At 43.8% G+C, this 15,000-nt stretch overlaps 1 protein-coding gene across 4 annotated transcripts in view; it reads left to right on the forward strand.

The window, feature by feature from the left end:
* Positions 1–9,818, forward strand: part of uckl1b (uridine-cytidine kinase 1-like 1b) — a 29,851-nt gene extending 20,033 nt beyond the window's left edge. For all 4 annotated transcript variants that reach the window (XM_062540711.1, XM_062540709.1, XM_062540712.1 and 1 more), the window contains exons 9-15: positions 1,808–1,906; positions 2,914–3,007; positions 3,837–3,899; positions 4,105–4,227; positions 5,209–5,316; positions 5,753–5,909; positions 7,343–9,818. In XM_062540711.1, the coding sequence (XP_062396695.1) occupies positions 1,808–1,906; positions 2,914–3,007; positions 3,837–3,899; positions 4,105–4,227; positions 5,209–5,316; positions 5,753–5,909; positions 7,343–7,422 (724 nt within the window). In that variant the 3' untranslated portion in view covers positions 7,423–9,818. The remainder of the gene's footprint in view (positions 1–1,807; positions 1,907–2,913; positions 3,008–3,836; positions 3,900–4,104; positions 4,228–5,208; positions 5,317–5,752; positions 5,910–7,342) is intronic.
* Positions 9,819–15,000: the final 5,182 nt, after the last annotated feature.

The following is a 15,000-nucleotide window of genomic DNA, read 5'->3' on the forward strand; positions in this document are numbered from 1 at the left end:
CCTTTCTTTTTTCTTTCTCTCTTCTTATAGCCGTTTGAGCCATTTTTAGTTGAAACCATACAGCTGTGATTTATCAGTTCAGAAGATTGCACAACCTTACCTCCCCTGTAAAAAAAAAAAAAAAAAACATCTGTGCAGAGAAATGCGCATGTAGGTTTCTCTGCTCCTGGTTCAGTGGTTGTGCAGTCTTTAACTGGACTCTGAGGTGTGGAATTACTGCAGTCTTCAAGTGGTCATTTCTACAATGTCCAGCAGATTTACCAGATCTGGGGTTTTTCTCCAATAATTTGTCACTTTCTTAATCTCAAAGGAACATATTTTGGATATGTACAGTATTGTGCAAAAGTCTCAGGCGCCTTACAGGTTTTGTTTTAGCAGTGCTATAAGGACCATAGTGTTGATTTCTCACTATCTTAATTAGAACATTAACAGAGAAAATAGGAAACCTGTACACAGTAGGCCACTTCAATACACTCACGCTGCCATTACAGTAGATGTGTTGTTTTAGCAGTGTTCCCACCCAAGGGGACGCTCTTGAAGGAGCTGTGGTTCCCCGCCCAGCACACTGATGGACTGGCCTGCCAGAAGCCGCTGGTAGAGAGCGCTAGAGTGGGGGTCTCCAGATCAGCTGCTGACTTTGCTCACCCTAGAACTGGCGCTGAGGCCTCAAGAGCATCTTGGCCTGGCACAAAGTGGAGGAGCCGCCTGAAAAGTACTGTACATCTCTCTTCATTGTATTCCCAGGTAGTAATATAGTGTCAGCTTGCCTCATCAAGGTTCTTGGAATTGAAACCTTTGGCCATTCATTTTCCACTTTAGGCGAGCAATGAACTCCTCCAGCTGTAGCTTTTCAATGACCTCTTCTATCTGTCAAAGTGTCGTCATCTCCCTCCCACTTCTGATACCAATGTGAGCCAGAATCAGTACCAGTACCAACCGGGTTCAGCTTCCGCCTTTGCAGATTGGTCATTATAGCACTGCAAAAACAACCAATCAAATGGATGCAAAAGACTAGAGCCTGATCCAGAAATGCACATTTTGATATACAGTAGGTATATATAATAGACCATGTGATACACATACTGTATATTATGACCATCATAACATTGCAAAAAAACAATGGCTGTCTAACACACAGTACTGTATATTTGGTACCTCTGCACTGTACAATACAATATTTGTATATTATTATATGATAATCATATACAATTATTATGATTATCATCCTATTATCATTCTGTGTAAATGGGTCCATATAAGGTGGTTACACATCTGGGATGCTCAGTCCACCTTTGGGTTGATTGTGGAGCAACCTGCCCATTCCCTGTTTGGGATTATCCACTGAAGTACTGTTCTAATTCCACTTTCTGCAAATTGCCGCAGCTCTACGCTGCCAGGAAAACTAATCCTCCTTAGTGTGTGTGTGTGTGTGTGTGTGTGTGTGTGTCTGTTTGCCTTTGTGCTCTATCACAAGGTTTCCCACTAACCCACATTAATGTGTGCTCAACGTTTCATGTGTCTGTGTGTACTAGTCGCGCAGAAATGGGAGGTTTTTGTGTAATTTGTGTGTGTGGGTGCGTAAGCGAGACATGGAGGAAGTGTGCGTGCGTGCGTGTGTGTGTGTGTATGTGTGTGAGACAGAGAGAGAGACAGGGAAAGTGTGTGTCTGCAATGTCAGTGTGGGTGTGTGGGCTGGTAATTGTCTGTTTTTGTCTGCATGGACAGTTTTTGGTCTATTTTTTTTTTCTTTTCTGGTGGCTAACTACTTCCTCCTTCAACTCCATGTGTGTGGTTGTCATGGTTACAGGGCTGCATTGGCCTCTGCTCATCAGGCTCAGCCCCTCCCACAGACCCTCAGCGTCCTCGAAAGCACGCCTCAGGTCAGGGGCATGCACACCATCATCAGGTCAGTCACACACACACACACACACACACACACACACATACACACACAAACATGCCATACTCATGCATAAATACACACACACACACACACACACACATACCATACTCATGCATAAATACACACACACACACACACACACACACACACACACACACACACACATACCATACTCATGCATAAATACACACACACACACACACACACACACACACACATACATACACATACTCATACTCATACTCATGCATAAATATACAGACACACACACACACACACACAGTCATGCTCATACATAAATATACACAGACACACACACATTTTTGAATCATACACACATCATACAAACACTTGCATATAAACCTTACATACATACATACACACACACACACACACACACACACTCAAATAAATGAACACACACGCTTACACCTTAACCAGACATCCCACACATGCACACACATCGCATCTCCTAGCTTGCTCCTGCACACACATTCACACCCCGAGCTACGCACGCCCACCTCCACACTACACTAGCTCTCCCCACAGGCCTTATTGTGGTGAGGGCTCCTACCTGCTGTCTACATGCAACAACACACCAGCCCTAATAAAGCCCTGCACAAGTGGTCAGGCGCTCTCTATGTGTGTGTGTGTGTATGTGTGCACGTGTGTGTGCGTGCGCGTGTGCGTGCCCTGTCCACACTTGTGAGCCTGGGCCCCTGTAGCATGAGTGTGGGGAGGTGAGGTGTGGTCAGAGACAGACGTTGAGAGCAGCACACACACACACACACACACACACACACAGACACACACACACACACACACACACACGGTGGTGCTGGTGTTTCACTGCTAAGGGGTCAGTGTGGACACAGGTTGATTCCCTCCACTCCTTATTTGTGTTTCTCTCTCTTTTCTCTATCCCTTTCTGTTTATCACTCTTTTGCCTGTCTCTATCTGTCGTCCTCCCTCTCTCCCCCTCTCTCTCTCCTGTCCTTTCTCTATCTCAGGAATAAAGAGACAAGCCGAGATGAGTTCATCTTCTATTCGAAGCGGCTGATGAGACTGCTGATCGAGCGCGCCCTCTCCATCCTGCCCTCTCAGGTGAGAGAGAGACCAGCACAGAGAGACAGACGGATGCACAGGGTGACCGGCTATCAGATACACACACACAGGCAGTCAATCAGACAGAAACAGGGAGACAGTCAATGACAGACAGTCATTTGAGAGATGCAGTACTTATCTCTTAAACATGCATTCATTATTTGATTAATTTCAGGAAGTGCAAAATGCTCTTCTTGTACAGTTTTCACTAACATGGAGCCAGCTAGCCAGCCAGCCAGCCAGACAGACGGATAGATAAACAAGTATGTGTGTGTGAGAGAGTATGAGAAAGAGAGGAGGTGAAAGTGTGTGTGTGTGTTTGTGTGTGGAGGTGAAAGTGTGTGTAGTGACTTAGCAGTGGAAACTGTGCTGAATGGGCCACCACCACAGTGGAAAATGCAATGTGCTGTGAAGTGTAGCACTAGACAGCAGCAGGGGCAGCCAGCTAGCGTTAGCGTCTGCGCCAGGCTGACATTTAGCCTGTCCTATGAAGCAGCGCGCGCACAGGCTGGTTCAGTGCCCAGCACAGCAGTCGCCGAGGGGAGAGGGCTTCATTGGACAGCTGCAGCAAAGCGGGTTATCCACGTCTCTCTTTTGCCCTATCTAAACCTCTAATCTGTCTCTTACACACACACACACACACACACACACACAGATACTTTTTCACTCTTTCTATGTCTGTATGAAACTTTACACTGCAGCACACACACACACACACACACACACACACACCTACACACTCTGTCTTATGCCTGCCTTTCTATCGCTGTCTTTCACTCACTCATTCAAACACTCCCTTCTGTTTTCGCTCTCTTTATTCCCGTCACAGATACACATTGTTCAGACACCTCAAGGACAGGACTATGAAGGGCGGACTTTCCATGGCAAGAGGGTAAGTAAACACACAGTAATATTGCCTCTTTCTCTTTCTTTATCTCTCTATTTCTTTCTCTCTCCCTCTCTTTCTCTTTCTGTCTCTCTTGCTCTTCACTCCTGCCATATTGCTGTACTCAGTAAGGCCACGGGCTTTCATTCTCTGTGCCTTTTCTTGTCATTGCAGTGTGAGCGTAATTCTTCTCCCTCTCGTCTTGCCATAGATCACTGGCGTGTCCATCTTGAGAGCGGGCGAGACCATGGAGCCGGCGCTAAGGGCCGTGTGTAAGGACGTCCGCATCGGAAAGATCCTCATCCAGACCAATCAGGACACAGGAGAGCCCGAGGTACACGCCCACTCGCCTCTGACTGACAGGCGTTATGTTTAGACCTCGTAGAGTCTTATGCCAAAAAGAAAGAGACATTTTCAAGTGTGTGCTTTCACCAGCACCAGAGCGTCTTGATGATTAATTGGATGATATTACAAATAAATGGGCTAGCTGTCAGACAGCCTTGGCACAGGTCTGACATTTCAGCCAAAGTTCAGATCATCATATTCCATGAGTGGGAGAGCAAAGCATTTACAATGACTTTATTTAGCCAACATTTTGCCAGGGATGGTGTATTCATTTCCACCAGTAGATGTGTCTCAGCTGAGCTTTAGGGAAACTAGAAGATGACGGTCCTTTACTTTTGGGCCTGTTTTTTAAGGAGATGTCCCTCCCTCCTTGACCACACCATGATCACAGTAGTTTTGTTGTCTGTGATATTTCATGGCAAGGAGGCTACACCGGCCGCGTAACTGAAGTGTTCGTTTGCAGAGCGTCTGCTGCAACAATTTGTTTCCACTATAATCTGTGGAACTGGCTACACCAGACGTGATAGCGGAAATATTAGACTAGTGTTCTGAAATTATTTTAACACACTGCGAAAGGACCATTTTTCAAATCCTATATCTCTTTCTTTCACTGTGTAAAAAGCACTTGGCCAACCGCAGGTTGCTATATAAATAAAATGACTTGACAATACTAAATATGATCCCTTACAATCCCCAGTAGTGCTAGCAGTATATTTCCTATCAGTGAATCCATGAGTTTGACTTGCACAGCTCGGAGTCTTGGAAAACTGACAGAGCAAATAACTTTGAGTATTGTGATAGTTTTATATATATATATATATATATATATATATATATTGCATTAAGGTGTTCTGAAAGATAACTTTGAGTTAACTTACGTACCAGTACTCTGAAGGAGAACTTTTAGAATATAGTGTTCCTAAAGATTTGTGTGTGTGTGGCTTGCTGACTTGGTGTTCCCTGTGTCCAGCTGCATTATCTGCGGCTGCCCAAAGACATCGGCGAGGACCACGTCATTCTCATGGACTGCACTGTCTCCACCGGCGCTGCTGCCATGATGGCCATCCGCGTCTTACTGGTGAGCACATCCAAGCGCTTGGCCCGGAGACCACATTGTTTCTGTTGAACATATTGTCCATACACTACTCACAAAAAGCCAGGGATATTCGGCTTTCTGGTGAAATTTCAGGATGAACCTAAAATCCATGTGACTTTCTATAAACTTTTGAATGCACCATGTCCAACAGTTCAATGCTTCAGTACTTTCTGGCCTGAAACTTATGAAATTTCACCCGAAAGCCAGATACTTTTTGTGAGTAGTGTATGTGTGTCATAGTGTGTCAAAATTGCATCACTGTTTTACCATGATGAGAGTTGAGTTAATTTTCAATAAGTTTTTGAAAAACCTAGTTGTGCCTTTCCCAATGATAAGCCCCTGTGCTTCTAAAGCTTTTTTTGTGATATTTTTTACTCTGTGTGTGTGTGTGTGTGTGTGTGTGTGTGTGTGTGTGCAGGACCATGATGTCCAGGAGGATAAGATTCTGCTGGTCTCTCTGCTTATGGCTGAAATGGGGGTCCACTCCGTGGCCTACGCTTTCCCCCAGGTCAAGATCATCACCACCGCCGTCGACAAGAAGGTCAACGACCTCTTCCACATCATCCCTGGCATAGGTGAGCAGCACTCCGGGAAACCAAATGAACCACAGTATTTGGCTCTGTGTGTGTGTGTGTGTGTGTGTGTGTGTGTGTGTGTGTGTGTGTACTATTACATATTTTATTGACATAGTAGTCCATATTTTATTTTTCAGGTAGGTAATGGAGTGCGATACTGTTCTTTTAAACTAACCTGAAATGTTTAAAAGAAAATCTCGACGTGGTCAAACACCTGCACCACACTCCACTATGGAAGGGGATTTTTTTTTTCACTATGGAAAAAGTTGCGTGTGTTGGACACTACAGGCAGAGACATTTTCAGATCTTAAATCAGCCTTTATTACATGCCTCACTGTTTCCATTGATCCTTTACTCATGCAGTTAACTCAACATTAGAGGGCGGCTCTCCTCTGGAAAGTCTGTCTGTGTGTGTGTGTGTGTGTGTGTGTGTCTTCTGTTGGAGACCTGTTGGCTGGCTCTCGTCTGTTGTACTGCTCTTATATCCTTTAAGTCAGGTCTTTAAGAGCCGACTGCATACGGTATATGTGTCTCGGTACGCCATGATTTGATTGCCGTTAGAAGCTTATGGCTTAAGAAGCAGAGCATTATCATTGTCATACCATTACTGCATTAAAGGCTATAAAATCCTGTACTGTAGGTGCAGCCCCGTAGAGATCTTCCTCTCGGTGATTCTGACCAACTGGATTTTGAGCATGCTGATCCCCACACCGGAAATGGCCAAAGATCAAATATCCAGCCTTTCCTTTTTTGAGTATCTGCGTCCAACAAATGATTCAGTTCATGGTGTCCTCCGGTGTCTCAGTAAGCACTGAGATAGACGCGTTGTAATGGCCTAGTCACATATAGTAAGATCCCCTCGTGTTTTTATTCTCGTTAATTTCATATGAAGCTCTGGAAGTATTCTGAAAGTATTTTTTTCACGGTTTCGCAGCCTTTTTCCCCAAACTCCCGAGGTCAATTCTGATGTTTTTATTTCCGTCTGAAATTACTCCTTTTTTTGTCACTGTCACATTTTCACATTCCAATATTTCATGCCTGTATTGTGCCGACTTCTGCTTTCTATTTTATAAAGAAAACTTTTGTTAGCCACTAACCTTGCTTTGACGGCAACGTATTGAACATGGTTCAATACTTGAACTAAGCCTTTAAAAAAGACGTTTCAGTTTAAATTCCGTAAATTATTTCTGCAAAATACTGTTTGTATTTTAGACAGAAAGTTAGTGGTGTGTGTGTGTGTGTGTGTGTGTGTGTGTGTGTGTGTGTGTGTGTGTGTGTGTGTGTGTGTGTGTGTGTGTGTGTGTGTGTGTGTGTGTGTGTGTGTGTGTGTGTGTGTGTGTGTGTGTGTGTGTGTGTGTGTGTGTGTGTGTGTGTGTTATTATTACGATGTAATGACCTTTTTTCCCTCCTCTTCCTCCTCCTCTTCCTCTTAGGTAACTTTGGAGATCGCTACTTCGGCACTGACGCACCCCCCGACTGGAGCGATGAGGAGATGGACGAGCCCAGTTACTGAGGGGCCGACCCATCGCTGTGCTCGCCGAGGAAATGGGCTTTCAATGGAGAGGGGGGCACGTTGAGCCCCCCTGTCCGGCAGCTACATGGACCCTCACCAGGGAGGTCCAGTGCCCACCATACGGGCCACCTCTGTCCACTGACGTCCAGCCAGGATAACAGGGACGGGTTTGGGCTTGAACAAAAGGACAATCACTCTGTAGACTTTGTCTTTTCACAATTACGGAAAGTGTTTTTAAGGAAAGTGTTGTACATATTTTACATTGACATTTTTTAAAGATTGTTACATATGTGTGGTGTAATGGATGTCGTCGTGTTTGTCGGTGGTGGTGATGTTGTCGCGTCGCGCCAAGAAAAGCTGTTAAGAAATGATGTGTTTCGCCTTAAACGTTATGAACTCGACGCATCATCAAAGACTTCGGAGTGCAGTTCGAAAAAACTGGTGAATTGGTGACGGCTGAATGTCAATCTTTTTGTTGTCGTTTTGTTGGAGCTCATGACACATTTTGGCTGCATTTCTGTTACTTTTTCACATCTGTGAAGAGGTTGACCTTTTCGAGGCAGCCGTGGCGTTTGTTGTCGAGATGCTGCTCTGTGTCTCAACTGCGCAGGCACCGTGCACTCTTTGAAGGACCTCTTCATGGAAAGAAGTGGTGGGCGTCAGTTCTTTTACTCTATGTCTCTGCTGTCCCCCGCACTCTTTCACTCCCACCAATTCAAACCTGCTGACCAGACCACAAGCTGCAGAACACGCAGGTCTTACTAGCCCTCCAACCCCCACCCCATATCATTGTTCTGCGCAGCAGAGAGGCCAAAGACTTTTCTTAGGAGTCACCCATGTGTTATTTATAGAAATAGAAGCAAGCTCGCTGACTATAAGCGTTAAATAATAGAAACACGTTGCCAGGTGAGGCTGTTATTTTCATAACATCGCTTGCACCCAGGAACTGAGAATCGGCTGGTAATGTTGGCTACAAGGTGTTCTTTGGCGCGTTGTTTGTTGTCATCGTATTTGTCCTTCTGTTTATAGCATCTGCTTTCATATTCATATTTTCGGCTTTTGTATGTTCTATTCTCATGAAATACACAGTAACTTGCTACCTCATGTCTGTCTGCATATGTGGCACTGTAATGGGCTCGGGTGCGTATACGTGTGCCGTTTCGTCTCACACACACAATCATTCATTCTTCATTCTGTTGAACATACTGCTAGTCCGCCAGTCCAGTAAGTTATTACATGGTATATTAGTTATCACATTGCATTTGATGAACGAATCATATCCAATGATCACACCATTTCATTATAGCCTAAAAACGATCTACAAGCTGGAAAACAGTTATTACTTTTGTTCTTTCTTTAGTGTATAGCTATGTGGCTGTATTAAATCAGAAAAACAATTGTAGCGCGCAAACATACCTGACCACACTGTGTTAAATGTGTGTGGTGTGGTAAACTGTTGCCTTGACCATATATGGAATCAGCTGATGCGTGTTTGTGTGTGTGAATCTGCGGGAGCCAATCACTTGGCTTAGCAATGCCGCTTTTCTATTTATGGTTGAAGAATTGTTATGTTATCATGTTTTTATTTTATTATTGTCACCCCAGAAAGCACTTGTAGTTTTTAGTTTTTTTGAAAGCATATGCACGATATCAATGTGTAATCATGTCTTAGATCTCTCATGATGCCTTAGTTTTATCTTTTTTTTTCCCCCTCAGTGACTGTATTGCTTTAAGCTGCGGCAGTTATTTATTTCAAGCTAAAACAGTGTACAAGATGTTTGGGTGTATTTTTGAAGATTTGGTTTGTTTGTTTGTTTGTTTGTTTGTTTTGGCTTATGGTGCACAAGACAGCAGTGATTGTACTATCCCCCAAAGATGCACAGACATGCGCCTGTGAAGAAGGAACAAATAAATAAATATGTAAATAAGTACCAAATGACGCAATGGCTCACCAGATTCTGTTTTAAACCACTGTACAGTGGATGGGTCAACTCCTAACTCACCACAGCAAGGTGGGTATGCATGGATGCTTGCAGGTGTGTGTGTGTGTGTTTGTGTGTGAGAGAGAGAGTGACTGCACCGCTACACCACTGGTGTCCTGTGTGTGTGTGTGTGTGTGTGTGTGTGTGTGTGTGTGTGTGTGTGTGTGTGTGTGTGTGTGTGTGTGTGTGTGTGTGTGCGTGTGTGCGTGTGTGCGTGTGTGCGTGTGTGCGTGTGTGCGTGTGTGCGTGTGTGCGTGTGTGCGTGTGTGCGTGTGTATGTGTATGTGTCTGAAGGCTTGCCTTGTGTGTAGCCATTGGTGTGCAGTGATGTGCTTTCATTTTTTCTCTTCCTTGCATGAAATGTTTTGTACTGTACATAAATTGACATAAATAAATTTGATTATTTTATTTATATATTGTACCTTTTGTATCTCCCCTAGGAATATATACTCAGTGCAACATTTCTTTGCAACCTGTGTGTATCCGCTGTTGTGTCCTATTTGTGTCTGTGTGTGTGTGTGAGTGGGTGTGTGTGTACACTCTTTTTGTTTTTCCACTGGCAGTTTCATTTTGAGTAGAAAATTGCTTAGTTTCCTGTACCTTAAAACTACCCCCCCCCCCCCTTCAACCAACTTCCAGAGAGGAGTATGTGAGCTGAGCCACTGAACCATCCGCTCAGAACACCACACACACTGCTCACGTGCCACACAACTGATATGGGCTGAAGCCTACAGAGGCCTGGACTGACCAAATTCTTTCCACAATCGCTGGCCACTGATTTTTACACCTCAACTCATCCTAACTCAAAGCTTGTTGCTCTCCAGCAGTGTGTGTGTGTGTGTGTGTGTGTGTGTGTGTGTGGAAATGACACGTTGTGTCTTTCTGCACCTTTGTTTGAGACGGGAGGAAGAGAGGAGAGGAGAGAAAGGCTTGCACCCCTCATTCACACACACACACACACACACATATACACACATATAGAGAGAGAGAGAATGCACAGGAAGGATACTGTGGTTGTCCTCACCGTATGGAAACTAGCCTCGATATCTTTCATCATTTTCCATAATTAGCTTGACTCTCACAGCAAGGTGAAGCCTAAAAAAAAGCTTCAGATGAAGTTAAATAAATGAGTAATTAAAATGTGTTGAGTATTTAAAAGGCTGTTCACCTTTGAGCCTACAAAGCTATTTTTGTCAGGGTAGTGTTGAGTTTTGATGTGTCTTGTTAGACATTTTATTAATATTATAATTTCTTTACAATGAGCAGAGACTTTCAACTGATTATCCCTGGCTGCAGTCATCATGTGATTAATTGCATATTAGGTGGGATGCCATTAATTCATTTTCACTTCAATAAATTATTTGGTTGCAGATATATCTAAAAACTTAAGAGAAAAGTGTGCTATAATTCTGTATCAATGCACACGGCTTAGAAATGGTTGAAAAGGTAATCTGAAATGCAGTGTATAGGTTGCACTAGGTTTGCATTAAGATAAATAAATGTACAATAAAGTGCACCTGTTTAAACTAAATGAACATCCTCTCTGCTCCGCGTCACAACCTAAGCTATTTGTGCACAACAGCTACGTATACGGACGTGTATGAGTGAGCTAAATTGGTCGTTTTCAAAATGGGCCTCGATATTGAGATGTCATGGAAAGTTTGCCACGAGCGCGATCAGACTGACAAACAGGAAGAAGACTAGCGCTCATATGTGGCAGAGCCTGCATCCCCTGAGCCTTAGGAGATCGGCTGGTGCGCTCAGATACATGCGTGAGTAAGTGTGTGTGCGTGTGTGTGTGTGTGTGTCTGTGTGTATGTGTGTGTGCACACCCATGGCAGCGTGCTCTTCAGAAACCTAAACCTGACAGAGGAGCGATGTGGAGGGGTGAACTTTCTGGTGAAGACGTCCTGTCCTGCCAATCAAGAACGGACCCTATCTGTCTCACGCTTCTCTTGCTCTTGCCTTTGGTCTATCTCTCCTTTCTCTCTCTCTCTCTCTCTCTCTCTCTCTCTCTCCTCCTCTCCCTCGCCCTCTATATATATCTCTCTCTCTTTCTCTCTCTCTCTCTCTCTCTCTCTCTAAATCTCTCTGCATGGAGGACCAGGCAGCTACAGGTCTGTACAAGCGTTTGAGAGAGCTGGGCTTCCATGCTCTCTCTCTCCCCCTGTCCTTTCTCATACATAATAAGGCTGACACAGACAGGGTCGGGTGGGTAGCAGGGGAGGGGGGTGAGTAGGAGGTTAGACTGGGGTAACTTGTAAGCTGTTTGATGTTTGTTTGGTAAATGTCACGGCGCAGCGCAACAGCGTGGTTTGGGGCCCGACGGGCTCTAAGTGCTCCAGGGAAGGGGAGCGAGAGGAGCGAGCGCTAGCGGCTTGACGAGCGCTAGCGGCTCCGAGGCCCCTCCGGATGCCCTCCACCCGACGACCTCCTCAATTATTCAGCGCTGGAGATGTATTCTGTTTCTTTATTTTATTTGCCTCTCCTCCTCCGCCGCCTGCTCCACCTTCTCCTTCTCCCCTCTTGTGAAGCACCCAGGCTTCAGAGCGCAACGTGGCACGGTGGGCACAGGGAGAGAGAGAGGGAGAGAGAGAGAGAGAGAGAGAGAGACGAGGGGGGATGGGGGAGTAGTTGGGCGGGTGGTAGGGCACTGATGGGCCTCGGCGACACAGAGGACACGAGCGTTAACACAGCGAGTGCATGTATAATTGGGCTGCTGATGAGCACTGTGGGGTTTGATTTGTATGGAGCTGCCAAGGCCAGGCATGCATTAAGCCTCTATTGCTCTCTTTCTCCGAGCGCGCATAATAGAATAATGGACAGACTCAGATGGCAAACCTCAGTAGAGTCTCCGTCTATTATTATTATTTCTCCCCTCTGTGTCTGACAAGGCGAGCTTGACGTTATTAACTGATACGAAAGTAGACTCTTGCTTGATCATCTTGTACGCACTTTATTCTTTCAACGCATATAGTATGGGTCATAAAATGTGGGGGAGGTTATATATCAAATTAATTCACAGAGGAGGTGTTTGATGGGCAAAGTTTTTCTTCCTAGTCTTTTTTTCCTTTTATTAATTGATTTAGCACTGCCTGACACAAGTAATATGGATTTAATTTGCACTCCCTCTGACAGTGCTGAGATATTCCTTTCAAATTAAGCATTACCTTTGTTGTTTTATTTCAGAATGTATAAGCTAGATGAATATAAGAACAAGTATAATTCTGTGCATTTTTTTCTACTCTACAGTCACGTTGCAAAAGTATTACAACTGTTATTTGAACAGGTCTTGAGCCTTTCATGAAGGTTTCAGCTTGTGCTTTTGTGCTGTCCTGTGATGTTGATGGCTGTCATTGTGAAAGGGTTGTAAAGGGGCCTGGCTTCCTGTGTGGTGCGGTGGACGTTACTCTACGCGCTGGATATTTCTGCACATGGTCAGGCAGGCCTCTGCTGTAGACGAAAACTCCATGCTCACTGGCTAGCAGAAACAACGGTCTTATTGCCTCATCGGACTGAGAATTCCATGGCCTTCAGGGGCCAGTTTGAGAGTGTGGATGTGAGTGAGTGTGTGTGTGTGTGTGTGTGTGTGTGTGTGTGTGTGTGTGTGTGTGTGCAGGCATCCTTTTAATGGTGCTTTCAAACACCATCCAACTTGAGAATGTTCTTTAGACTGTCCAATCTGAGAATGTTTATTTGAGCGGTGCTTTCAAGGACTGTCCAACCTGAGAATGGTGAAACTTCAGGCGCAATCTCAGGTTCGTCAGCCCATGAAACGCTGTCTCCTGACTGCCAATCAACAGGACGAGACCAGATGCCCAGGTTGGAAAGTTCACTTTTGCACATGTATCAGGACTTGAAATTGTGTGTTCATATTGTAATATTGTGTATTGATCCGATTGTGCATGGCCAGTGTTGACCAGTGTCTTTATTATGTTTTTTTTTTTTTCCAAGTGCTACCCGTGGTCAAAATAGTTCCATTGAATAAAGTCAAATTGTACAGGAATTAAATATTTTAAATAAATAAAAATCAGAGCAGTTTGAACATCTGAGCAGACTGATGAGTTTTATTATGATTATGGCACATTTATTTTCTCATTACCTAATATTTATGTAATAGAATAAATACTGCAGTGCTTTCATTTATGTATAGGACCTACATGAATTTACTATAATTAAAAACTCTTCAATGGCCTTGCTTTCTTGACATCTTAACTAATGTTAACCATTGCTGACCTGATCAGAGGGCCAGATTTTTCTCAGTGTATCACTGTGCTGCCTGGCTTGTTTGTTGGCTGCAGAACATGAGCTAGATAGCACCATTTTTTCGCGTTTTTATTCTTTTTAAAAAATGTATTGACAGTAGGCTACTTCGAGAAACAAATCTACGCTGAAATTGAGTTTTTCTTTAATGCTCATTGTGTTAAAAGAAAAGAAAATATAACCCATTTTGTTGAAAAACCTTTGCATCCATATTCATGATTCCAGAACATTCTAGACTTGTTGGCGCAAAATTGGTCTAGGTACAGTAGGCAAGGCTAAAACAATGGCTGGTAGGCTATCAAACATGGCTTGGCTCTCTCACATTGATTCTCAAATTGCATTCGTATAAAACATACCACTTGATTTTTAATTAAAGATTTTTTTTTAATTATTATTATTATTTTCACCTCATGAGTTTCTGAAACATTTCCATCGATGCCAGGTGACACAACAGTGTGGATCGGATGGATAGGCTTAGTTTAAAATGGTGGTCTGACCTGGCGGCGGCCTTTTGGTCCAGTACCCACCCGATAACAAGCTCAAGTTCATTAAAATGCCATAATCTAATTATTTAATAAAGGTACCAGCACGGCCTAATCTACATTTGAAACTCGTCAGCCCCAACGTTTAGGTTATGCGGCCCAGCAGCTAAGCGCGGATGATGGACGGAATGTGACTTGAAACGGCTTAGCCTAAATACCTGATGACACGACTAGGTCTAGATGTACTAACGTTTGTGCTTAACAAGGAACCACAGCGGTGGACATGCAAAAAGGATACAGAGTCCACAGGGACTTTATGTTGCCACGGAGGACATGCTGATTAAGTGTACTGTAGACTACTTTCAGACAATCCGATCCAATTTCTCGTTTGAGCAGGCATCGTGCTCTGCTGTGGTTATTGACACAAGCTACCACTAGAGGGACCAATCCTCATATGTTATGTCTTCCAATGTAAAACTAGAGAATTAACACTATAATCTTTGAGTCCAATTACAGTGTACACAGAGGATTAAATTCTGCATGAAATCGCTTTCATTTTTTACAACGTATCCTTTTGAAAATATGTAATTAACTATTGAAAATGTTGAACATACACACATACATTAGACCTATGTCTAACATGAAGAGGTAAACTTGCATGAAACACCAAGGAACTAACACACACACCTTCATGTGCTTTTTTCTTTCTTTTTTTTTGTTACTTAAACGCATGTGTAATCTTGATCCGCTCTTACCAGATAATATGAAGTTAATTAGATTGCGTTCTTCTCACACACTTTCTCAATCACTATTAACCTGCCAGTCATTGACCATGATGTGAGGTAAAGACA

Source organism: Sardina pilchardus, chromosome 7 (assembly GCF_963854185.1).
Source record: "Sardina pilchardus chromosome 7, fSarPil1.1, whole genome shotgun sequence".
Classification (NCBI taxonomy): domain Eukaryota; kingdom Metazoa; phylum Chordata; class Actinopteri; order Clupeiformes; family Clupeidae; genus Sardina; species Sardina pilchardus.